Source organism: Pseudophryne corroboree, chromosome 1 (genome assembly GCF_028390025.1).
Source record: "Pseudophryne corroboree isolate aPseCor3 chromosome 1, aPseCor3.hap2, whole genome shotgun sequence".
NCBI classification, from domain to species: domain Eukaryota; kingdom Metazoa; phylum Chordata; class Amphibia; order Anura; family Myobatrachidae; genus Pseudophryne; species Pseudophryne corroboree.
The window spans coordinates 263,425,684-263,452,091 of NC_086444.1; the positions used below are offsets into that span (position 1 = coordinate 263,425,684).

At 45.5% G+C, this 26,408-nt stretch overlaps 1 protein-coding gene across 1 annotated transcript in view; it reads right to left on the bottom strand.

Annotated features, from left to right (window-relative positions):
• C1H5orf63 (chromosome 1 C5orf63 homolog) overlaps window positions 1–26,408 on the bottom strand; it is a 134,366-nt gene that overhangs the window by 91,766 nt on the left and 16,192 nt on the right. Inside the window, exon 3 of the mRNA XM_063961400.1 lies at window positions 14,188–14,244. Coding sequence (XP_063817470.1) covers window positions 14,188–14,244 — 57 coding nt within the window. The remainder of the gene's footprint in view (window positions 1–14,187; window positions 14,245–26,408) is intronic.

Here is a 26,408-nt window from a genome sequence, read left to right on the forward strand (position 1 = left end):
AAATGGCGCCAGTGTGCTGAGGAGATAGGCTCCGCCCCTTTTTCGCGGCCTATGCTCCCGTTTTTTATGGAATTCTGGCAGGGGTATTTACCTCATATATAGCCCTGGGGCCATATATTGAGGTATTTTAGCCAGCCAAGGTGTTTTTATTGCTGCCTCAGGGCGCCCCCCCCAGCGCCCTGCACCCTCAGTGACCGGAGTGTGAAGTGTGTGAGAGGAGCAATGGCGCACAGCTGCAGTGCTGTGCGCTACCTTGGTGAAGACAGAGTCTTCATGCCGCCGATTTTCCGGACCATCTTCTTGCTTCTGGCTCTGTAAGGGGGACGGCGGCGCGGCTCCGGGACCGAACATCAAGGCTGGGCCTGCGGTCGATCCCTCTGGAGCTAATGGTGTCCAGTAGCCTAAGAAGCCCAATCCGGCTGCAAGCAGGCGAGTTCGCTTCTTCTCCCCTTAGTCCCTCGCTGCAGTGAGCCTGTTGCCAGCAGGTCTCACTGAAAATAACAAATTCTAAGACTATAACTTTCTAAGAGCTCAGGAGAGCCCCTAGTGTGCATCCAACCTCGGCCGGGCACGAAATCTAACTGAGGCTTGGAGGAGGGTCATGGTGGGAGGAGCCAGTGCACACCAGGTAGTCTAAGATCTTTCTAGAGTGCCCAGCCTCCTTCGGAGCCCGCTATTCCCCATGGTCCTTACGGAGTTCCCAGCATCCACTAGGACGTTAGAGAAATTGGGAACAGATTTAGTACGATGGGGATGTCCCAAAGCTTCCAGAACGGGCGGGAACGTGCGGAGACTGCTGTAGCACCGCCTGCCCAAACTGGGTATCCTCTTTGGCCAGCAAATTTGTAGAATTTCACAAAAGTGTTCTTCTCCGACCAGCTAGCCACTCAGCATAGTTGCAAGGCCAAGACTCCACGGGTAGCCGCCCAGGAAGAGCCCACTGACTTTGTAGAGTAGGCCTTCAGAGACTGTGGAACAGGTAAGCCTAATCCAACGAGCAATGGTCTGCTTTGAAGCAGGAAAACCCTTTCTCTGCCCATCATAAAGCACAAATAAGGAATCCGTCTTTCTGATCTGAGCTACGCGCCTGACATAGATCTTCAAAGCACGCACAACATCCAAAGACTCCGGAGGAGCTGAAGCGTCAGAACAGGACGGAACCAAAATAGGTTGATTCAGGTGGAATGCGGAGATAACCTTCGGCAGCAACTGCTGTCTATTCCGGAGCTCCGCTCTGTCCTCGTAAAAGACCAAGTAGGGACTTTTACACGATAAGGCCCCCAATTCTGAGACGCGTCTAGCAGAAGCCAAGGTCAATAACATCACTGTCTTCCATGTGAGGTACTTGTCTTCTACCGTCGTCATAGGCTCAACCCAGGAGGACTGTAGAAATTTCAACACTACATCCAAAGCCCAGGGTGCCGTAGGCGGCACAAAGGGAGGTTGTATGTGGAGTATCCCTTGTAAGAAGGTCTGAACTTCTGGCAACACAGCCAATTTCTTCTGAAAGAAAATTGAGAGAGCTGAAATCTGGACCTTAACGGAGCCCAGACGTAAGCCCTTAACCACACCAACCTGTAGGAAATGTAGGAAACGTCCCAAGTGAAACTCTGCAGGTGGATACGTGCGTTCTTCGCACCAAGAGACATATCTTCTCCAGATATGATGATAGTGTTTTGACGTCACAGGTTTCCTGGCATGCACCATAGTGGCAATGACTTTTCTGGGAAGCCCTTTGCAAGCTAGGATGTTCCGCTCAACTTTCATGCCGTCAAACGAAGCCGTCGTAAGTCCGGGTAGACGAACGGTCCTTGCTGAAGAAGATCCTTTCTTAGCGGCAGAGGCCAAGTGTCTTCTGTGGACATGTCCAGAAGAGTTGCGTACCACGTCCTTCGGGGCCAATCCGGCGCAATCAGGATAGCTTGTACTCTGTGATATCTGATCCGCTGGAGCACCCTTGGGATGAGCGGAATCGGAGAAAATAGGTAGACCAGTCGGTAAGGCCATGGCGACGTCAGCGCATCCACTGCACTCGCCTGAGGGTCTCTGGTTCGCGAGCAGTAGCAGCGAAGCTTCCTGTTGAGGTGAGACGCCATCATGTCGATCTGCGGGTATCCATACCCGTCGACAATCTGTTGAAACACCTGAGGATGTAATCACCACTCTCCCGGGTGGAGGTCGTGGCAACTCAGGAAGTCCGTTTCCCAGTTGTCTACTCCTGGAATGAAAATTGCGGACAGCGCTCTTGCATTTCTTTCCGCCCGGAGAAGTATTTTTGACACTTCTCGCATGCAGGCCCTGCCACCTGCCCTGGAACTACGCCTCCTGGGTGACAGCTCCCCATCCTCTCAGGCTCGCATCCGTTGTGAGGAGGATCCAATCCTGAATCCCGAAACGTCGAGCTCCCACCACAAGATACCCTTGGGGTGGGTGGGCACCGTCATGCGGAAGTCTGAACTGGTGCTCTGTTCCTGAGAGCTAGCAATGGTTGGTTTCTTAGGCTTACCTCTGGAGCTTCTATCTGCATTGGAGGAACCCCGATCCATAGATCGAAATCTGGAGGACCGAAAGGACTGAGTAAATGGTCCCAGGTAAGTACACCTAGTGGGCGGACCCCCTGAAGGGAGAAACGTGGATTTCCCAGTAGTAGCTTTGGACATCCATGCGTACAATTCACCTCTTCACCTCCGAAGAGCCATTCACCTGTGAAGGGAAGAGATTCCACATTACGTTTGGAGTCAGCATCTGCAATCCACTGACGCAACCATATGGCTCTGCGTGCAGACCCAGCCATAGCAGTGGTTCTAGCATTTATATTGCCAATCTCTTTAAGGGACTCACAGAGGACTCTTGCCGTGTCCTGAATGTGTTTTAGGAAAGTTACAGTAGTAACCAAGGTCATATTACCTGAAAGACCATCTTGAATCTGAATAGCCCATGTGTGAATGGCATGTGTCATCCAGCAACCAGCAATGACCGGTCTTTGAGCTACACCTGCAGCAGTGTAGATTTTAGAGTGGTCTCTATCTTCCTATCCCCCGGGTCCTTTACCGTAAAAGAGCCCAGAGCAGGGAGCACCACCTTTTTAGAAAGGCGAGAGACTGAGATGTCTACTGCTGGATATTCTTCCCAGAATTTCCTGCCTTCAGGGGCAAATGGGAAGGTATTTTGGACACCTGATATTTTTTATCTGGATTTTTCCAGGCTAATTTAAATAAATCATCCAATTCTTTGGAATCAGGAAAGGTTACTGTCAGTTTGTTTTGTGGGAGGAAAAATGACTGCTGATTAGTAGCGTCCTCCAGGGGGAGCTTTAACACATCCCATATAGCCAATATGAGGGGTTCGATACCCTGTGTAGGGGTGGAATCCCCACTAATGGGAACTCCCATCACCCCCATCCACCTGTATATCATCATCAGAATCTGATAGGATTGCAGGCAAAGCACGTTTTGTGCACCTGTAGTAGACAGCGAGGGATGGGAAGCATCAGCCTTGGCAGTTAGGCTAGCCACTGCTTGTTGCAGTTCTTGTGTTTTATTGGTCCGACATCATGGTATTTATAGCCCCCAGCCAAGAAGGCTCTGGACTCTCTGTTGTTATCAGCATTTTGTGATGACTGACTACTCTGCTCACAGGATATGGAGCCCGATAAACTAGGAGAATTTGGCATTACATACATTGCATGACTTCTGTTTCACCATAATGAAAGACAGAAACAATACACATACAACACAGACTGAATACTATGCCCTATTGCATGTGAGAGGAGACACAGAAAAGAGGACACCAGCGCACCCCATGCTGTACAGCCCCAGTGAGACTGTCAGCGTTTTATATAGTAACATATAACAGTGATACTGCTGTACAGAGAATTCCCCAGAGAAATGAAAACTGTGCACTAATAGCGGATCTCCCCCTCTACACCCGGTACCAGTGATCCTGTGACCGTTTTGAAGAGCTGCGTGAGGCTGCTGCTTGCTTATGCAGAGGAAGGTGCCAAAATGCCGCTGAGTCCGCTCCTATGTAGCTCCGCCCCTCGCTATGGCGCCGGAGCTACTGATAAGTTTTATACTAGCAATGTCTCCATAGGCTGTGTAGCCTCACATAAATGCTTAATACAACACACCTCCAGCCAGGGGCACCCGGTTTGTACTCACTACGACGAGCACCTTCAGGCTCTGTTAGGGGTGTGCGGCAAGCTGCAGCTGCGACAGCTAAGGCGCTGTTCCCCGCTGAACAAACAGCCCCTCAAGACGGTGGTCCTGCAGCGGAGAAGCGGCTCTGCACCTCATGAGGCTGTTAACCGTCTCCCCCCCTAACCTAGCGCAGGTATGCTGTTGCCCAAACAGCATACCGAAATAAGTAAAAGTTTTAATGAAATTGAAGAAAAACTCTGACGCTTGCAGAGTGTGCATCCTCTCCTGAGGGCACTTTTTTCTAAACTGCCTGTGGGAGGGGGCATAGAGTGGAGGAGCCAGCACAACCAGCTGAAGAAATTTAAAGAGCACTGTCTCCTTTGGACCCGTTTATACCCCATCGTACTAAATCTGTCCCCAATATCCCTTCTGGATCCATTATACTAACTTAGATCATCCTCAATGTGGATAGCATTAAACCCAAGGCTAATGGTATGTCATCATACAGCTACGATAAATACTGTGGCAGAGGATCCTTAGCTGTAACTCCACATTTCTTTCTGGCACACGAAACTCACGTTATGTCTCCATTTATACGGTATTAAGAGTATCTCAATGTAAATTAAACTCTTGAAAACTGTGACAGCTCTTTGTGTGAGCCAGAGATCAACCCAAATTCCTCAGTTCCAGCAATCATCACCATTAATTCATTGTGACTTGTGTTTTCCATTAAGATATCAAATTACTTTATGGTTCCTGCTTGTAAAAGAAAATATTCTGGAATCCAAGCGCAGAAATCTGAGCCATCGCATATTATGAAGAATATTGTTCAATAAAAAACCCAAACAAATATGATTAGAGAGGGAATAATATGTAAAATTTGATCCATGGAGGCAATTTGTTTGCACATATATAATGGATTGCTCCTGCAGAGATGTTTTCAAATATTAATAGTCAATTATTAAAGGGAGTCTAACTAAATATTGTGTCTTACTCAACAACCAGCTTTGTGCTATAATAAACCATTTTGCATTTAAAACGAGTGTCTGACAAATACACCGAAATATTATTATCATGCTAGAAATTAGATTTCTCCCCATTGCCATGGATGAAGGAAACAATTTCTTTCCAGGATTTCTTTTTTTATATAATAATTGGAAGGAAGCCAAGAGCTACACAATAATAAACTAAATAAAACGAATGAGTAATGTTATTTCAGCATAAATAAATCCGAACACGACAGGTGATATTTAATGCCACACAATTAATACGGTCTCAAACCGAGCTAAAAAGAATGAACACTTTCTATCCACTTTTATTTAGGGATTATTAAACATTGTGCTAGATGATCTTGATTTAATGTGTTCAATATGTATTGTAACAAATGTGTATTACAAATGAAGAGATCTTTCAAGGCTGCGCTTGTAGAATTACAAGCACCAGTGTTACCCCGCTTGTAATAATCAGAATAGAGATCCCCCTAGTAATGTAATAACACTGCTATGAATTATTATATATTAACGGCATAATACTGTATGTGCGCTATATATGCAGTTAATAAATAAAATATAAGTGCCCATTACAATACTGTATAATTGCCCCTGTAACAATGAAATAAGATTGTCCCATCAAACTGTAGTATAATAATGGTTCTATATGTATACATGTTTTTCACTCTTAAAAATGTAATAATGGTGTTTCCATAATAAATACATACCTATAAAACTTATTCAATTCTTGGTGGAGAATTTAATTAATCATGATAATTTCTGTATCCGCTAGTATTGCCTTATATCGTAATCTCTCTCTCTGTCTGGCTGCTGCAGGGAATTTGAGTTTAGACACGATCATTCATTTTGCATAATAAATGGATGTGGAGTGACCACAACATGGTTAGTGGTGAGAAAACATAAATGTGTGTTTCGCTATTTAGCTTGTCATTTAAATGCCACAGCCTTTTGGAGTATTGATGCTGACCATGGGAATGATACAGATCCCGTTGCGCCTGCTGAGCATGTTGCAATGTACCGATTTTCGGTACTTTGCGCATGTGTAGGACCCACACTTGACAGTCTGCAGCCATTTGGGGGCGGAGAGGGGACACTAATGAACTCTGTTTCCCAAAAGGTGTTGCCTATGTTTTGTGGGTGTGCCAAGAGCAGGATCTCTGTCTACTTGTGAAGATTTCCTGGCTTCTTGGTAGAAGCCGTGGCGGCCGGTTTACATGAACCGATGAGTCACTCAGCTGGATGATGGAGTTGCAAGTGATCCGATGCTGTGTCCTACGATGCAGCAGAGGATCACACATGAATGCAGGATGCATCTACTTATATCAGACGCCTCCTGCTGCATTACCATATCTGTGCATCGCTGCTGCTTACTGGGAAGCTCACTCCAAGCACATCTGAATCTGGCCCCATGTGCATCCCCTTATGGCCAAAGCCCAATTACCTTCTAGTGGCGGCTTCCAGCAGGATAATGGGCCAAAACCACCAAAGCACACCTCAGTTAAAATGTAATCACATGTAAGTTGCAGGCATAAACGAGGTGTAACGCGCATATTAACCAGTGTGGTTGTGATTTAAAAAAAAAGGAACTCACTAGCTATTACATTTGAGCAATCACATGAAGTTGGTTACAAGAACAAGACAGTGAGTTCAGTGTACTCCAATGGTAAATTAGTTGCAGGACGTTTTGAATGAAGATACGACTATATGATATGCAATAACCATAATTTATTCAAAATATTTATCATATATTTTCACTAGCAAACTCCAGGACACTATTAAGGAAACAAAAGCCTCTAATAAATGGAACAAATCCCCCTTGAGTCAGTGAGACTGCTAGATCACCACAGTATGATGATAACTAGATTTATTGTAAGAAATAACCGTTGTTAAATCTTTCTGCGAGGTACACTGGGCTCCACAAGGATTAACATCGGGTGTGGAGTAGGATCTTTGATCCGAGGCACCAACAGGCTCAAAGCTTTGACTGTTCCCAAGATGCACAGCGCCGCCTCCTCTATAACCCCGCCTCCGTGCACAGGAGCTCAGTTTCGTTAACCAGCCCAATGCAGTAGCAGGTACTAGAGATGACAATCGCTCGTAGCCAATTACACCACACACTCATGACAGGAGAGGGTGTCAGCGGCTATGCCACACCAACACAAAGAAGCTAAGTGCGTCAGGGTGGGCGCCTTGTGGAGCCCAGTGTACCTCGCAAAAAGAGATTTAACAACGGTAAGTTCTTACCATAAATCTAGTTTTCTGCTGCAGGGTACGCTGAGCTCCACAAGGATTAACATCGGGGATGTCCTAAAGCAGTTCCTTATGAGAGGGGACACACTGTAGCGGGCAAAAGAACCCGGCGTCCAAAGGAAGCATCCTGGGAGGCGGAAGTATCAAAGGCATAGAACCTTATAAACGTGTTCCCTGAGGAACACCACGGTGGGCCGCCCAAGAAGGTCCAACCGACTGAGTAGAATGGGCTTTGATGGTAGCAGGAGCTGGGCGACCAGCCTGTACGTAAGCATGTGCAATCACCATTCTAATCCATCTGGCCAGGGTCTGCTTGGAAGCAGGCCAGCGACGTTTGTGAAAACCAAACAGTACAAACAGAGAATCAGATTTCCGAATGGAGGATGTTCTCTTCACATAGATACGGAGAGCCCGTACAACATCCAAAGACCGCTCTTTGGAAGACAACTCAGGAGAATTAAAGGCCGGAACCACAATCTCTTGGTTAAGGTGGAAGGAAGACACCACCTTGGGTAAATAACCCGGTCACGTTCTAAGAACCGCTCGGTCACGATGAAAAATCAAATGGGGGGGACTTACAGGATAAGGCACCCAAGTCCAAGACCCTTCTAGCTGAAACAATAGCCAGCAAAAATAGCATCTTAAGGGAAAGCCACTTAAGGTCAGCAGAGGCAAGAGGTTCAAATGGAGACTTGCCACAGGAGGTACATAAGGAGGCTGAATCTGCAACACACCCTGAGTAAATGTATGAACATCAGGTAGGGCAGCAATCTTTCTCTGAAACCAAACCGACAAGGCGGAAATGTGAACCTTGAGGGAGGCCAGACGAAGGCCTAAGTCCAGGCCCTGTTGTAGGAAGGCCAACAGTTTGGCCGTGCTAAACTTGAAAACGTCATGATTGTGAGACGCACACCAAGTAAAGTAAGCATTCCAGACCCTATGGTAAATCCGAGCAGAAGCCGGCTTACGGGCCTTCAAAATAGTTTGAACGAACGCCTCAGAAAAAAACCTTTGGCCCGCAGGACGGAAGCTTCAAGAGCCACGCCGTCAGAGCCAGACAGGCCAAGTCCTGGTAAACACAAGTGCCCTGAACGAGGAGATCTGGTCGTTGTGGAAGTAGAAGGGGACGATCTAGCGAGAGGCCCTGTAGATCGGAGAACCAGTACCGTCTGGGGCACGCTGGAGCGATCAGAAGTAGGTTTCCTCTTTCTTGCTTGAACTTCCGTATTGCTCTGGGCAGGAGTGACACCGGAGGGAACACATATGGCAGCCGAAAGTTCCATGGGATTGACAGAGCATCCACGAACGCTGCTTGAGGATCCCTTGTCCTTGCTCCGAAGACTGGAACCTTGTGATTGTGTCGAGACGCCATCAGGTCCACATCTAGAAGGCCCCCATTTGTCCACGAGAAGTTGAAACACCTCTGGAAGGAGGCTCCATTCTCCAGCGTGTACGTCCTGACGACTGCGAAAGTCCACTTCCCAGTTTAGGACCCCCGGAATGAACACTGCGGATATGGCTGGCAGATGGCGGTTTGCCCACTGAAGAATCCGTGATACTTCCCTTATTGCCATGCGGCTTTGAGTGCCGCCTTGATGATTGATGTACACCACCGAGGTGGCGTCCGGTTGTACTTGAACAGGTCTGTTCTGTATTAGATGCTGGGCCATTGTCAGCGCATTGAACACTGCCCGCAGTTCCAGAATATTTATCCGGAGTAGAGACTCCTCCTTGGTCCACCGACCCTTAAGAGAGTGTTGTTCCAACACCGCACCCCAACCTCTCAGACTGACATCCGTTGTCAGCAGGACCCAGTTGGATATCCAGAAGGGACGGCCCCTGCTCAATCGTTGGTCCTGAAGCCACCAGTTCAGTGACAGGCGGACCTCCGGAGACAAGGAGATCATGTGAGATCTGATCCTGTGAGGCAGGCCATCCCACTTGGTCAGAATTAACTTCTGCAGAGGGCGAGAATGGAATTGAGCATGCTCCACCATGTCGAAAGCCGACACTATGAGACCTAGCATTTGTGGACGAGATAGGAAGCATTGGATCCTTACCTGAAGCTTCAGGACTTTCTCCTGGGATAAGAACAACCGTTGGTTGTGAGTGTCCAATAACGCTCCCAGGTGTACCATGCTCCGAGCAGGAACCAGGGAGGATTTCTTCCAGTTGATCAGCCACCCGTGGGCTTTCATGAACTGGATCTAGATCTAGATGACACAGGGGAGCTCTGGGGAATTTGCCAGGATCAACAAATCATCCAAGTACGGTAGGATCCTGACCCTTTGACGGTCGAGTGTAGCAGTCATGACCGCCATTACGTTGGTGAAAACTCGGGGAGCCGTTGTCAAACCAAAGGGTAATGCACGAAATTGGTAATGAAGGTTGCCCACCGCAAACCTGAGGTACTGCTGATGAGACACTGCAATAGGAATATGCAGGTAGGCATCCTGTATGTCCAGGGAGACCATATAGTCCCCAGGCTCCAAGGCCAGAACAACAGAGCGCAGAATTTCCATACGAAACTTGGAGATCCGCACATACTTGTTCAAGGACTTCAGATTGAGAATGGGCCGCAAGGACCCGTTCGGTTTCGGGACTAGAAACAGCGGTGAAAGCGGTCTCTGAGCCAGAGGCACCTGTACTACCACTTCTGTGGACAGGAGGGAATGTACCACCGAATGCAGAGTGTTTGCCTTTGTCGGGTCCAGAGGAACATCTGTCAGGAATAATCGATGAGGGGGACGATTGAAGTATACGGAGTAACCTCGAGTGACAACTTACCTTACCCAGGCATTGGAAGTGGTCTTCAACCATTCCTGGGAAAAACCTAGAAGTCGGCGCCCCACCCTGGGATCCCCCAGAGGGAGGGAGGCCCGCCCCGACATACGGCAGACTTGTCAGTTTTGGAAGCAGGCTGACGGGCAGCCCAGACTCACTTCAGTCTGGGCTTGGCAGGTCTGGAAGCACAAGCTTGCTTTGGGTACGCCTGACCTTTTGCTTTACCTTGAGGACGAAAGGGCCGAGGGAAAGTACTTTTAGGCTTCTGCGTGGAAGAAGCCATACTAGGTAGGCAAGCTATTTTAGCAGCAGCCAGATCAGCCACAATCTTAATGAGGTCTTCTTCAAAGAGAATGTCTCCCTTGAAAGGAAGCACCTCCAGGGTTTTCTTGGAATCCATATCCACCGACCAGGATCTCAACCAAAGGATACGTCTAGCCAAGACGGACATAGTAGCAGCCTTGGGCCTTGGCCGCCAGCACCCCGGCATCGGAGGCCACCTCCTTAAGGTACAGAGAAGCTGTGGCAATATATGAGAGACATTGTGGAAAATGCTCAGATGCGCTGGAAGGCAGTTCTGCCTCTAGCTCTTGCTGCAATGGTTGGCCTATGCACAGCCCCCGTTAGGGTGTAAATCGCTTTCAAACAATCCTCCACACGTCTATCCGTCAGTTCCTTCAGAGAGGTGACGGTAGTTACTGGCAGAGCAAAGGAAACTACCATGCGTGCCACATGAGAATCTACAGGCGGAGGAGTTTCCCAATTTTTACATAGCTCCGCAGAGAGAGGATATCGAGCCAACAGTCTCTTATGCAGTGTGAATTACTTTCCCGGATTTTCCCAGGATTCCTGACGTATGTCAGCCAGGTGTTGAGAATGAGGTAAAACTTGTTTAACCACCTTCTTACGTTTAAATCTGTGCAGATTTTTAGAGACAGCCGCAGTCTCAGGTTCCTCAGACACCTGAAGAATGAGCCTGATAGCCTCAATCAAATCAGGGACATCCACCATTGACTTCCCTTCCCCTTCAGAAGCATCTGAGTCAGTGTATGTGGGGTCAAGTATATGCACCATCCTCCTCAGAGCATGTGTCCGTGATAGCAGTGGATTGTGAGGAGGTAATGGCCCGTTTAGAAGATGTCTTAGTCTTAGGAGGGCGAGAGTGAGATTTAGATTTAGTCAGTGACCGGTTCAATTGCTGTAACTGAGTGGAGATTTGAGCCGCCCATGGCGGATTAACTGCAGGGACCATAAACTGCTGCAGTGCCACAGGTAGTCCCAAAGGGAGCGCCAGTTTAGTTACAAGCATGTTTAACAGCGTGGAAAAGGTAGCCCAAGGTGGGTCATTTGTTGCCCCTGGTGCTACAGACCAACTGGGGGGTAAGGAACCCCCTGAACCTGAACTCTCTGCTGCCAATTTTCCTCCAAAATGTCTGCAGTATCACCACCACGCAACGTGGGAGAAGCCCCAGTTCCATTGCCTCATGTACCTGACATAATAAGAAGCACAATGTCAGGCAACCTGGTACAATACTTAGCAGCGATATACCTTAGCAAGAACTCCCAGTGCAGTGTGACTTTCCTGTCAGCACAAACCGGGAATCCAAGAGATATATGGCGACCATTAAACACAAAGAAAAATACACAGCAAGTATACCTTGTGAAATACCTATATTATTTAGAAAACCTGACACACTTAGCCCCTCAGGTTACAGAATATAGGAGTAGCACTCTGAGTGAAATACCCGATATGGCAGCCACGCAGCAGCTACACACACACACACACACACACACACACACACACACACACACACACACATATAGTCACAAATGTACCATGCAGAAATTATACACCATAAAACTGCACTGGACTAGCAATACAAAGTAATACTCAGCATAGCTATATATGTAAACAGTAAATATAACAAAACACAGTAGAAACTGGATGTATATCACAGGATGTTTGTACCACACAACCCTGAATGTATGCACTCTTTCTTAACTAACACTGTCCTTTGACAGGTAGAATACTTAAGTGTCCTGTAAAATGCACATCGCTGGCGAGCAGGCGGCTTTACAGAAGAGGTTTTGCCCCAGCAGTCCCAGGAACAGCACAGCTCCGTGTGATGGCGGCTGACAGGGAGTGAGGGGGAGATATGTAGCTCCAGGGCGGGAACATTTGCCCTGGGGCTGGGGGAGGGGCTACAGGTTAGGCCTTATTTCCCTGCTGGCTTCCCCACCGGGCGCTGCGGGCTTTGTTAAAAACGGGTTTTTATGAAAAACCCTCACCTGTGCCCTGTGTCCCAGTGACTAGTGGAGTGGCTGCCCTTTACAGCGTCAACGCCAGCGCGTGTGCCCCGCCTCCCACGGCCGTGCCGGATCGCAGTTAACAGGACCCGCCCCCACTCACACCAAGCTCAGGTGTAACTACAAGGTGCACATCGATCCCTACTGCACCCTCCGTTCACAGCTTCCGTCATCAGCGGCTTTAACATACACGCCGCCACAGCCAGGTTGTGAAAAAGACGGTCTTCTCCCCTCCGCTGCACAGCGTATGTGGGCACTGCAGGACACACACGCCGAGGACGCTCGGCTTTGACCAGCCCACCGGAGAGGTATTGAGATTCATTCTAACTGAGGAACTTACATCCCATTGGGATAATACCAGTGCACCCTGTTCTCCATTAATTACTTATCCTATCAAGTGGAATACGGAACTTTTTCCTTCAAGGTTACGTTTATTATACTGATCCTGAGCTACTACAAGTTACCCATAGTTCACTATCAGTGATTGTTCTTAATCATTTACCGGTATATAATGTTTCATTTATAATAAATATTGCTACTTTTTACGTTGGCTCTCTGTACAGTATATTTATATTCCTGACATCCAGCGCAGCCGTTTGCCTTTTTCCAAAGAGACCCCTTACCTCCCCTTGTACCTGCTGCCACGCGATCCCGGAGGTCAGCGGCGAGTGTGTGACCAATAGAAGAACACCGGAGCCTCCGCTGTAGTTACCCGGCAACCAAGGCGCGGGAGTATACAGTGCCGCTGGGGGAGTGATGGAGCTGCAGCAAACGATGTCTATTTGACATACATAAAAGCTGCAGCCCTTGAAGTCTTCAAAAGTTATTCTTTTCTTCTGAAATAAGCTATAATATGGGCTGCAATAGCAGCCCTCCTAATGATTGCCTGCTTACTGCATGGCACCAACTTACAAACTGAGCTCCTCTGCACGGAGGCGGGGTTATAGAGGAGGCGGCGCTGTGCATCTTGGGAACAGTCAAAGCATTGAGCCTGTTGGTGCCTCGGATCAAGATCCTACGCTACACCCCGATGTTAATCCTTGTGGAGCCCAGTGAACCCCGCAGCAGAAATATGATTATTGAAAAAAAGACTACTACTCAATGCAAAATGCTACCCAGTACTCAATGCAAAACTAATTGTTGCAACCCGGTCACACATTCACCAGATACATAACACCTGATCATTTCACAGAATACCTCTTTCTCATAAATTTAGGTCTGGCCAGTAGAACTCCAGTGGTTTACAAAAAAATGTCTGTGATACTGCAATATGGGTGTGTCTATGTTCCCCTTGTGGAAAGGACCAGGAAGTGACAGCATGAGAGGGTAGAAGAGAACTTCCGCCCTTACAGCACGTTAATGTTTTATCCATTCTCCGTTTGTTTTAGGTTATTTTGTTTTATCTCTAACACCATTGTACCCTTGCGGGCTCGCTTCGCTCGCCACAGGTTACTATTCCAAATAGTCTGACACATGGACCCAGGGGATTATGGGCAAAGTCCTCTCCACAAAGGGTAACTACACGCTACCATTGCAATTTAGGCTTCCTTCATTTTTTTTTCAATTACTATCAAATCAATGCATACGCACACGCTACTCTTCTTACGCAAGAGTGTTCTTCACAATCCTACAGCTGTATAGCAGTATATCCATCTGGTACTGTTAGATATGAAGGAGGGATATTAATCATACATTACCCTATCCATATATGGTGCGAGTACTTCCTTAGCTTCATCACAAAGTGGACATGGATTCTATAAAGAGAAATAGTGTTTAAACACAATCTGAATATAAAGTTATACATATACAGTATGTAACAGAGACATTCAATTCTAGGCAATGTCCACGAAATGCAGTCAGAATGCCAGCATCACATAGTGGTGTATAGAACATGGGATACTGCAACAATGGGCCACTGAAATTCTATGGGATATGCACAGCCAAATATCACAGCACCACATTGCTGCCCCATGGGGCCAAACTCCGTTCGCTGCAAGCACTGCTGGAATGGCTCCCGAAACCTAGAACTGGCGTTTATGCAGCTTGCGTCTATTTTAATCTTGTCTGAGCATGAAGGTTTGTACACAGGTTTGTTTTTTTTGTTTTTTTAAATAAGAATTTAAGTTGACACTTTAAAATGATTAAAAACATTCCCTTGTCATGGAGTCCCACCAGTTTCAGATAACACAATAATAACAAATGTGTGAAGCCCTCCAGATACAGGTTGAGTATCCCATATCCAAATATTCTGAAATACGGAATATTCCGAAATACGGACTTTTTTGAGTGAGAGTGTGATAGTGAAACCTTTGTTTTTTGATGGCTCAATGTACAGAAACTTTGTTTAATACACAAAATTATTAAAAATATTGTATTCAATGACCTTCAGGCTGTGTGTATAAGGTGTATATGAAACATAAATGAATTGTGTGAATGTACACACACTTTGTTTAATGCACAAAGTTATAAAAAATATTGGCTAAAACCTTCAGGCTGTGTGTATAAGGTGTATATGTAACATAAATGCATTCTGTGCTTAGATTTAGGTCCCATCACCATAATATCTTACTATGGTATGCAATTATTCCAAAATACGGAAAAATCAGATATCAAAAATACCTCTGGTCCCAAGCATTTTGGATAAGGGATACTCAACCTGTATAAATGAAAAAAGAAAAGCTAAAATATGACACATTATAGGCGAAATAAGACTAAGAAAATGTTTTCTAGTCACAATAGGTAACCACCCAGATCTGCCTAGATATAGGTCATAATGATACATCATATAATATGTATAATTACAACCATAAAACCAACTAATAGAACACTGAGAAATTGTGCAGTACATAAAGCTGTATAAAATGTTCATCATGGGTTTGAGATCGATTCCATGACTAAGTACAGTATATCACTTTAAAGTCCAACCTCAAATTTGAGTATTTAAAGGTTAAGTCTTAACTTTGGCAGAAGCTTTCTTGAAATCGAGACTACTACTATTACCTGGTATGTCACGTCTTTTATAGGGGGTCACAAGCGGGCTCATATACAGTAGCTTCTAAAACGTCATGTAGGATTCGGAGTGAAGAGTGTTTGGCACTGATGATATGCGGTTTATTTTTTATTTTTTGCCCAGCTTGTGCAACAGCATGATTGGGTCGTTCTCTAGATCAGATTGTATAGCAGTATATCCATCCAGTACTGTTAGATGTTAAGAAGGGATATTAATCATACATTACAATATGGGTGTGTCTATGTTCCCCTCGTGGAAAGGACCAGGAAGTGACAGCACAAGAGGGCAGAAGAGAACTTCTGCCCTTACAGCACATTCATTTTTTAGCCATTCTCCGTTTGTTTTAGGTTATTTTGTTTTATTTCTACACCATTGTGAAGAGGGTTTGGCACTGATGATATGCGGTTTTATTTTATTTTTTTGCCCAGCTTGTGCAACAGCATGATTGGGTCGTTCTCTAGATCAGGGGGATACAACTTTGGCATTTATTGAATGGGCTGGTCTAGTGTACATTCAGTAACAATTTCGGCTAGCAAAATCCCCACTTTTCTACTGCTCCACCCTTTTATCTCAAGCATGTAGAGTTTGGCTGGTGGCAGTGAGGATCTTTGGGGCGGCTGTGCTTGATTCCTGCTCTCCATTGTGGGGCAACTCTGCTTTCTTAGAACTTCCTGCTCTCCATTGTGGGGCAACTCTGCTTTCTTAGAACTTCCTGCTCTCCATTGTGGGGCAACTCTACTTTCTTAGAACTTCCTGCTCTCCATTGTGGGGCAACTCTGCTTTCTTGGAACTTCCTGCTCTCCATTGTGGGGCAACTCTGCTTTCTTAGAACTGCCCATTTTGTCTGAATCCCCTGTTTGTTGCTTTGGATGCTTTCTGGCCTGAAGCCTATTTCTTTGGTGTACTCCTCCCTTCTTTTTCACTCTTGAGCTCAGAAATTGTGCTCACTTCTGTCTCAGTAGAAAGTGGACCTGGGTACTTTGACTGATGAGGACTAGACCTGCATGTTGGGGTGGCCACAGCATCTGCCAGATACCAGAAAATTCAGCTGTATTTTCTTTACAGGGTCTGTTGGACGCCCAGGCTGAGCTATATTGGACAGCTGCACTCTGATTTCTGTCCTAAATGCAGAACCTCCAATGCTGGTTTCTGGCATTTGCTTTGGAACTGCTCTCAGGTCTTCTTGATTTGTTCCTGGGTAGTGGACTGTGTCAGGGCAACCAGGATCAGGATGCCTCTATTAGACACTGATATTTGTAACTTAAGTGGATTTCCTGAACTCATATTTGCACCAGTATGTGAAAAACTTTCTTGTCTTAATTACAGTATGTATTGACCAAACTTTGATAGCTCTTCATCCTTCTCTTACTGAAGGCCCTTAGTGCCACAATCTCTTGAGAGTTCTATGTATCGCAAGTGGAACGGTACTCTCAAATTTGACAGGGTCTGTGGCCTCTGGCAGTCTTCTAGATATGATCTTACATCCCCCTCCTCTTGAACCATATTGTTAGTTTTCTTGATGGGTGTCTCTGCTATCTTGCTATGCCTGCCGCTTATATGTGTTCAATTCTGTGCGTTTTGTCTTTACATATGTGTTTCTACTATGGTAATATGTTTCTTCTGATGATATTTTCTATTTGTGTGTTATTGTAAAAACTTCAATAAAAACACTCAAATTTAAGGAAAAATATGAAGAAGTAATTTATTATTGAGTATATAGTTGAAAGTGGCAGCAAGAGAGTCACTAATCCTGATGATCTTAGGCGGACAGGAGTTTGTAGTAATCACCACTTAAACCACTGGGGCTAGGAAGTTTGTCAGGTTTTAGGGTTCTAATTTGTATTTAAACCTCCAAACTAGTTATAGAGGTGGTTGGAAAGACAGCCAAAACAGGGGACAGTTGAGGAAGTAGCAAGTCAGTTGACCAAGAAAGCTTACTATTTAAATCCAGGGTTACATGAGCGTAGAGTTTCATAGACTGTTCTAAAAGTACGAGTAATTTGACCACTGTAATTAGTAACTACTACCATCAGGTCTTTTTAAAGAGTTAAAAAGTGTAGGTGTTCTAGAGCCCCTCAAAAGATTAGATATGGGTTGACCTGTCGCCCATGTGTGTTACTACTTCCTCAAAAGTAGCTTTTGAGATAGTAATAACACAGGAAGTCTTGTTTATTAGAGAGTTGGGGAGGGGGTTAAAGTTCTGGTAGCCATCAGTTAGTTGATTATTTATTACCGGGTTCACTACGGCTGGCCGGCGGTCGGGCTCCCGGCGACCAGCATCCCGGCGCCGGGAGCCCGACCGCCGGCTTACCGACAGCTTGGCGAGCGCAAATGAGCCCCTTGCGGGCTCGCTGCGCTCGCCACACACTATTTTATTCTCCCTCTATGGGGGTCATGGACCCCCACGAGGGAAAATAAGTGTCGGTATACCGGCTGTCGGGCTCCCGGCGCCGGTATACTGAGCGCCGGGAGCCCGACCGCCGGCAAACAGAAGACCACCCTTATTACCAGTTATTTATGTAGCGCTCACTTATTTCCTAGTGCTTTACAGAAGATATTTGGCCAATTCACATGTGGAGCTACAATCTATATTCTCTATTACATGTTCTGTACATGCACACACATTCATACTAGGGTTAATTTTGTTGGGAGCCAATTAACCTTTTTTATAATAGTCATTTTGCACTAAGTGGAAAGAAATAAAGTCTAGTTTTATTGAGGTGAGATGGCTGGTGTGATGTTGGAAACTTGATGGTATTTTGTAGCTGTTTATTATTCAAAAATGGAATGTTTTAGAATAGAAATTGTTTATGGATGTATAAAAAGATTGTCAGCATTGCAAACTCCATTTTTCACCTGATATGATGTTGTCATGCACTGTCAATTTAGCTCTGCTTATTTAAATTTCAATCTTAGACAGGAGAAAAATGGATTTGTTTCCCTCTGATTACAGCCTATTACAGTTATAAGTCAAGTGAAGATTAGAGCACATTCAGATGCAGAGCCAATCTTTTTGTCATGTGTATATATGACAACAGTATAAAGAGACCAAAAAAAAAATGCAATGATATTTTCTTCAGTGAATGAAACAATCAGCATTTTCTGATTTACTGCTGGCAGTGTATATTTATGAAAAGCATTCAACTGAGCTAGGGTCTTCTACTAAGAAAAGGTTCATTTCTGTGCCCAAGTAGCCATTATGCAAAAGTGTACAACTAGAAATATTTCTTCCGAAATATGAAAACAGCACTATAATAACAATAAATAGAGATGAGATGTATTTACATTAGAAGTGTACAGTTTTTTTCTTTTATTAAAAATGCTATTAAGCTCAATGTTAAATCTGTTTTGAATTTGAGCACCACCACAGCGCAACCTTCATGGTTCGACAACAAGGGTAACCTTAAACCCCAAGGGATTGGTAAATATAAGTAAAATGCGTGAAGAGCCACTGGCACCAACTGCAGTGAGGGAACAGGATCAAAAGACACACACACTTTTTTGTTAATTGATTTTCATCTTCTGCTTGTCATCATAATCAGAGATACATTTAGAAAATACTGGTGCTGCAGACAAGCCACTTGATGACTATCATAAGCTGTGATCCATAAACTTTTTCTCTGAGATTCCATAAATGTAAAGTGATGCCTCTGACATACACTGAACATCCCATAACATTAAGACCTCCGAGGTGAACTGATTAACATTGGTTTCCTTGTTACAATGTCAACTGTTAAGCGGTGGAATATATCAGGCAGCAGATGAACACCCAGTTCTTGAAGTTGACGGTGAACACACAGCTTGCTACATATGAGGCCTGTGTAGTTGCACACCTTATCAGAGTTTCCATACTGATGCCTGCCCACCGCCGAAAGCACCTACAGTGGACATCAGAACTGGACCATGGAGTAACAGAAGAATCTGGCCTGGTCTGATTAATCACATTTTCTTTTATATCATGTGGAAGGCTATGAGTGTGTGCGTTGTTTACCCTGGGAAGAGATGGCACCAGGATGCACTATGGAAAAAGCAAGCCAGTGGAGGCAGCGTGATGGTCTGGGCAATCTTCCTCTGAGAAACCTTGGGTCCTGGCATTCATGCGGATGTAACTCCTACCTAAATAATGTTGCAGACCAACACACCCCTTCAAGAAATCGCTATGCCCTGATGGCAGGGCCTCACTCAGCAGGATAATGTACTCTGCCACACTGCAAAAATTGTAGAGAAATGGTTTGATAAACATGACAGAGTTCAAGATGTACCACCAAATTCTCCAGATCTCAAACCAATCGAGCATCTATAAGATGTGCTGGAAAAACAAGCCTGAGCCATGGAGGTCCCACCTTGCAACTTACAGGACTTAAAGGATCTGCTTGGTGCCAGATACTACAGAACATCTTTGTGTCATAGCTGTTATGGCAGCACTAGGGTGACCTACACAATATTAGGCAGGTATAAGACTCTTTTCCAACATTACCTAAGCAGCTGGTGCCAGCTTCCAAAACCAATTTTGAATACTTGACAACGGCCAAGAAAAAATAGGATTTTAATACCTACCAGTAAATCCTTTTCTCTTAGTCCGTAGAGGATGCTGGGGACTCCGTAAGGACTATGGGGTATAGACGGGATCCGCAGGAGACATGGGCACACTATAAGACTTTGAATGGGTGTGAACTGGCTCCTCCCTCTATGCCGCTCCTCCAGACCTCAGTTAGAAAACTGTGCCCAGGGAGACGGACATTTCGAGGAAAGAATTTATTGTTTAAACACGGTGAGTGTCATACCAGCTCACACCACGAACATACCGCAGAACGTGGCATTCAATAGAATACCAGCCTACGGCATGAACAATACACAGCCACATGCTGAGAGAATATGTAACACAACCAGTGTGTCAACACAACCAATAATAAGACACAGCATGGCATGACATGCACAACGTCAGCAGCAGCCTGACAGAAAAGAAACACCACAAGAGTGTAACCATAACCAATAACTGCAGACACAGTACGCACTGGGACGGGCGCCCAGCATCCTCTACGGACTAAGAGAAAAGGATTTACCGGTAGGTATTAAAATCCTATTTTCTCATACGTCTTAGAGGATGCTGGGGACTCCGTAAGGACCATGGGGTTTATACCAAAGCTCCAGACCGGGCGGGAGAGTGCGAAACACTCTGCAGCTCCGATTGAGTAAACATGAGGTCCCCATCAGCCAGGGTATCAAACTTGTAGAGCTTAGCAAAAGTGTTTGAACCTGTTCAAGTATCCGCTCGGCAAAGTTGAACTGCCGAGACTCCTCGGGCGTCCGCCCAAGAAGAGCCCATCTTCCTAGTAGAATGGGTCACCACCGACTTCGGTAACGGCAATCCAGCCATAGAACGAGCACGCCGAATCGTAACACAGATCTAGCGTGTAACAGACTGCAAAGACTCAGGCGCCCAAATCACGCTGGGAGCATACCGGACAAACAGAGCCTCTGTTTCTCCAATCTAAGCCAAATTGGCGACATAAATATTCAAAGTCCTGACTACATCGAGAGACCTTGAATCAGCCAATGCTTAAGTAACCACAGGCATCAAATAGGCTGGTTTCTGCGAAACACCGAGACCACTTTGGGCAGAACTATTATCCGAGTTCTCAATTCCGATCTATACACCTGGAAGATCAAACAGGGGTTCTTGTGAGACCCAGCCGCTACTTCCGACATCCGCCTTGTGGACGCCAAAGCCCAAAACATGACCACTCTCCAAGAGAGAAATTTGAACACAACCTTTCATAAAGGTCTCAATCATTGTGTCACAAGAAAACGCAACACCACGTCAAGGTCCCACTGTGCCAATGGGGACACAAATGGAGGTTGGATGTGCAGCAGTCCTTCCACGAAGGTCCGAACTTCCGGAAAGGTTGCCAATTCTTTCGTGAAAGAAACTTTATAAGGCCAAAACCGCACTTAAATGGAGCCTAACTTTAGGCCTGCACCCACACCTGTATGCAAGAATGGAGAAGAAAGACCCAGCTGAACATCTTCCGTAGCAGCCTTCTTGGATTCACACCAAGACACATATTGTCTCCAAACACGGTAGTAAGGCTTTGCCGTTACTTCTTTTCTAGCCTGGAGAAGTGTGGAAATGACTTCACTGGGAATACCCTTTCTGGCTAGGATATGGCGTACAACCGCCACGCCGTCAAACGCAGCCGCGGTAAGACTTGATAAACTATAGAGAAAAATGAAGTAATAACTTAACCAGCGCTTGTCCAATTAGTTCTCATGTACCTTCCCGTATTCAAATGGGAGTATGGAAAAAGAAAAAAGTGCATATAGTGTAACACAATTTTAATGCACATAGGTGAACAAACGGTACAATAAAAATACAATTAAAAGATGCAATATTACAATTGGTGCAACATTCAGCAAAATTCATAAAGTGCAGTGCAAGGCATACATTAATTTATAAGGAGGCTTTCCCAGGCAGGTGATAAAGGGATAATTACCAAATAGATTGGAACTGTAATATAAACAGTGATACTCACCTTGATAAAGTCCCCGGACAGGGGAAGAAACGCGTTGGTGGAGGAGGGAATCCGGCTGGTGAGGACGTTTACCATTTACCAATTGCACTGACGGCATACCCGGGACCGCCAGATATCATTTAAAGAGCGCACTTGAACTGTTTATATTACAGTTCCAATCTATTTGGTAATTATCCCTTTATCACCTGCCTGGGAAAGCCTCCTTATAAATTTATGTATGCCTTTATGAATTTTGCTGAATGTTGCACCAATTGTAATATTGCATCTTTTAATTTTATTTTTATTGTACCGTTTGTTCACCTATGTGCCTTAAAATTGTGTTACACTATATGCACTTTTTTCTTTTTCCATACTCCCATTTGAATACGGGACGGTACATGAGAACTAATTGGACAAGCGCTGGTTAAGTTATTACTTCATTTTTCTCTATACTTTGCACTATTGGTGAGGGGTTAAGGATACCTCTTGAAGTAATTATATTACTAGTTGCTACAAGTGCACGGGACTCTTCCTTTTATCATTGTTTTATCCAAGACTTGATAAACGCCCGGATCTTGCTGTAACAGTTCCACACGTAGCAGAAGAGGCCATGGATCCTCTATGAGTAAATCTTGAGGAACTGGATACCAAGCCCTCCTTGGTCAGACCTGAACAATGAGGATTGCCTGCACCTTTGTTCTTCTTACGTTTATCACCTTCCGAAGAGTGAAAACGGAGGGGACACAAAGACCGACCGAAAACACCCAAGGTGTCCCGAGGACGTCCACTGCTATAGCTTGAGTGTCCCCTGACCCGGAACAATATCCCTGCGATCTCTCGTTGAGGCGAGACGCCAACATGTCCACTTGAGGCACTCCTCAAAGACTTGTCACTTCAGTAAAAGCTTCTCGACGACGACTGTATTACTCCCGTATGGAGATCGCGTCTGCAGAGGAATCTATTTCTCCGTCATTCACATCCGGAACGAAAACTGCTAATATAGCGTTTACCAGTCTTTTCACCCAGCGGAAAACCTTTTTCGGCTTCTGCCATTACCGCTTTGCTCCTTGTTCCGCCCTAGCGGCTTACTTACACCACTGTTGTCAAGTCGTCCGACAGAATTAACACGGGCAGATCTCGAAGCATATGTTCATTGAAAATAGCTCTTAATTCAAGAAAGCTTATTGCAGACAAGCTTCCCAGCTTGACCTTTTCCTCTGGAAATACTTCCCTTGCAAGGACTGTTCCCTAGTCTCGGAAATCTGCATGCATGGACACCAGGATCTCATCCTGGATTCCGAACCTTCGTCCCCCTAGGAGGTGAGAACTGAGCAGACACCACAGGAGCGATATCCTTCTTCATCCACAGAACATATTGATGGATTGTCACTGCAAATCTGATCCGACTCCGGATCCTCAGACCTCATTCCACAGGAACACACAGAACTTCAACCGTTCCGTATCTACTCTGATACCCACCTTCGACGTCTGCGTCGTTGGGAATAACAGCCTTCCCCTGTGTTGAAGAACAGTCAGAGAGAAAACAACGATTTGCACCACTTGTGTCTTGACCTCGCCTTAATCAGGAGAGAGTCCCAGTACAGAATAACAATGACTCTTACTATTGAAAGAATACCATCCTACTGCCATCACTCCGGTGAAATGGCAAAGACAATCCTGGATATCCACCCAGGTAAGCTGAATGCGGAGAACAACGCATTTAAACTCCTTAGTTTTTTGTTGTTGTTTTTTTTTAAACAGGGACAGCAGGACAATGCCCTGAACCTGACGCAACTCTGGTATGGCGTTGCGTACTACCTCCCCTTCCAGAGGGGCAACGGCAAGATCTATTTGAAAAATCAGTGAGGGGAAACATCTGTAAACGCCAGAATGTCCCCCTTTGGATTCTATAATTAACTCACAGGCCCTAGTCTATTCCCGGACTGACTGAAAAGTAGTAGACGAGTTTCCAATGGAGTGGGCTCCAGCCAGATAGACCCAGCGACATGTGGTGGATGTGGTAGAAACAGAAAATGACATCCGCTTCTGCGAACCTATCAAGGCTGCAGAACTCTTACCTTTTCACCTTCCACTATCTGGAAAAAGAACGGTATAGAAACGGTTAAAATGACTGCATCCCACAAAAGAATGCGTCACCAACCGTTGTGAAGGAGTCTAACTCACGAAGTTAGATATACCAGTAGTATCCGCCGAGATTGACTGAACTGAGGCCTCCCTAAACAGCGGTACACCGTCCCAGGAAGAAACTCCAGTATCTCTCGGAGTCAGCCTCAGCATTCCCCCGGCCACACCTCCTGTATACGCACGTCAGCCTGCCGCAATGTTACAGAGAAGAACCAACCTAAGAAACATCCCCTCTCTCTTTAGGGTAATTCTATCGGATGCCTTTCCGAATATAAACACTCCCCCATGTGCATGTAATGCAATTAACTTCAAAGCATAGAAATAAAATACCACTTAGCTTCCTGTGTACGATCCGTTGTGACAGGGCCCCGTGTCGACCAGGAGTCTTATAGTGTGCCCATGTCTCCTGTGGATCCCGTCTATACCCCATGGTCCTTACGGAGTCCTCAGCATCCTCTAGGACGTATGAGAAATAACCCATGTAAAAAGTTTGATTTCATATTTGACAATATACAGATTGTAAAATGAACTACATATTGAAGCTGTCAAAATTGTTAATTCAAGGCGTAATTCTCAAAAGACTTGCTGTTTAATACGCAATTGGAAAAATTATAATCTGTAGTATTATAAGAAATCTGTAGGAAAATCAGTTGTCAAGCAAGCTACGTTCCATCGTCACAGACCTCTACTTTTTTAGGCTTGCCAGTGTGTGCTTTCTTTTTAATTTGAGACCATCTGCATCACTAATAAATTCTAGACAAGCAGGATGATTTGCTGGTGTTTAGAAGAGCTTAATTAGTACACCTGCGCCAGGAAATCACTTAACACAATGCTGAAATCACAACCAGCTGTCAACCAGCTTTGCACCTTCTTTTCATGTTACAAACGTATCATTTGTATCTTTTTTTTTTTTAAATGTTTTTCTCTATAAGTTTATGCTACTTATACACTGGTTTAGTATTAATTCTATACATGTAGGGAAGCATTCTTGCATATTTTAGAAGGTGACGAGAGATACGGTATGTCTCCTCAAATGTAGAGCTGTGTCCTAATACATCTAGCCTCAATATGCCACACAGTGTGAGATGCCTGGCACAAATAAACCAAGCAACTCCGCTAACGTCTGGCTTTTTCTGCTGAAAATGTGTCTTCGATGCAACGCGGTGCGACTAGGACGCACCAGGTGACTGTGCCGATTCATTTTATATGTGACCCTTGCTTACTCCCCCCCCCTCTTCCCCCACCCAATCTCCCCCCCCCCCCCCCCCTCTCCCCCCGTCCTGCCTCTGCAGACTTATAGAGTTGCAGGTCAATAATACATAATAAGCTACATTCAGAGATATACATAAGCATTCTGTTGTACATGTAGATTAAGGAAATGCCTACCTTATGCAAAAGAAGAGATATAAACTCAGCTGTAAATTAGGGCCAAAATGAATAAACATAGAGTCTGAAGCAGAATTTGTTGCAAACTGGACACAATTACACTTTAAAAACCTGCATATAATAATAGTGTGTTTACTCCCAAATCACAAGATACATGGAGGTGAGACCGGCAGCATGAGTGACCAGTTTTGCGGAGACTAATAAAAAAAAAAAAAAAGGACAAGTGGCCTGATTCAGAGGTGGAGATATTTGCAGAGATTTGTGCAGTTGCCCGTTTTTCTACTGCGTATGCGCCATGATGGCTTAGAGATGGACACATTGAGTCTTTGGATGCAGCAGCGAAGCTCAAATACTGTAATACAGCAGGAAGTGTCTGTAGGAAAAACACGCCTCCTGCACGCAGCGCTGATCCAAGTGCTACGTCCGAAGGGGCAGCATTGGATCACCATTGTGACCTCCGTGCCCATCTGATTATAAGCCTTGGCCCAGACTGGCTGCTGGAACTCATCTGCTGGGGCCAGGAAATCTCCTGGCCACGCCTACAAAATTAGAACAGTCCCCACTGCCACCCCCGCTCTGCCCTCAAACACCGCAGCATGTCAATTATGCTGCGACTAAGGGATGACTATGAGCGATCTCGATGGACTCTACTGCGCATGTGCAGACCCACAAACATAGGAGTTGTACAGAAACCATTGGGTTTACGTGCATCTCTGAATCAGGCTCTTAGACTCAGTGTGATTGACCAATAGGGAGCACTGTGGGCAGTAGCTACAAAAACACAGGCATGTCGGGACTATTTTGTGGGTGTCACAGCCAGCGGCTGCGTCCTTATATGGAAATTCACTAGTCTGATGGTGTAACC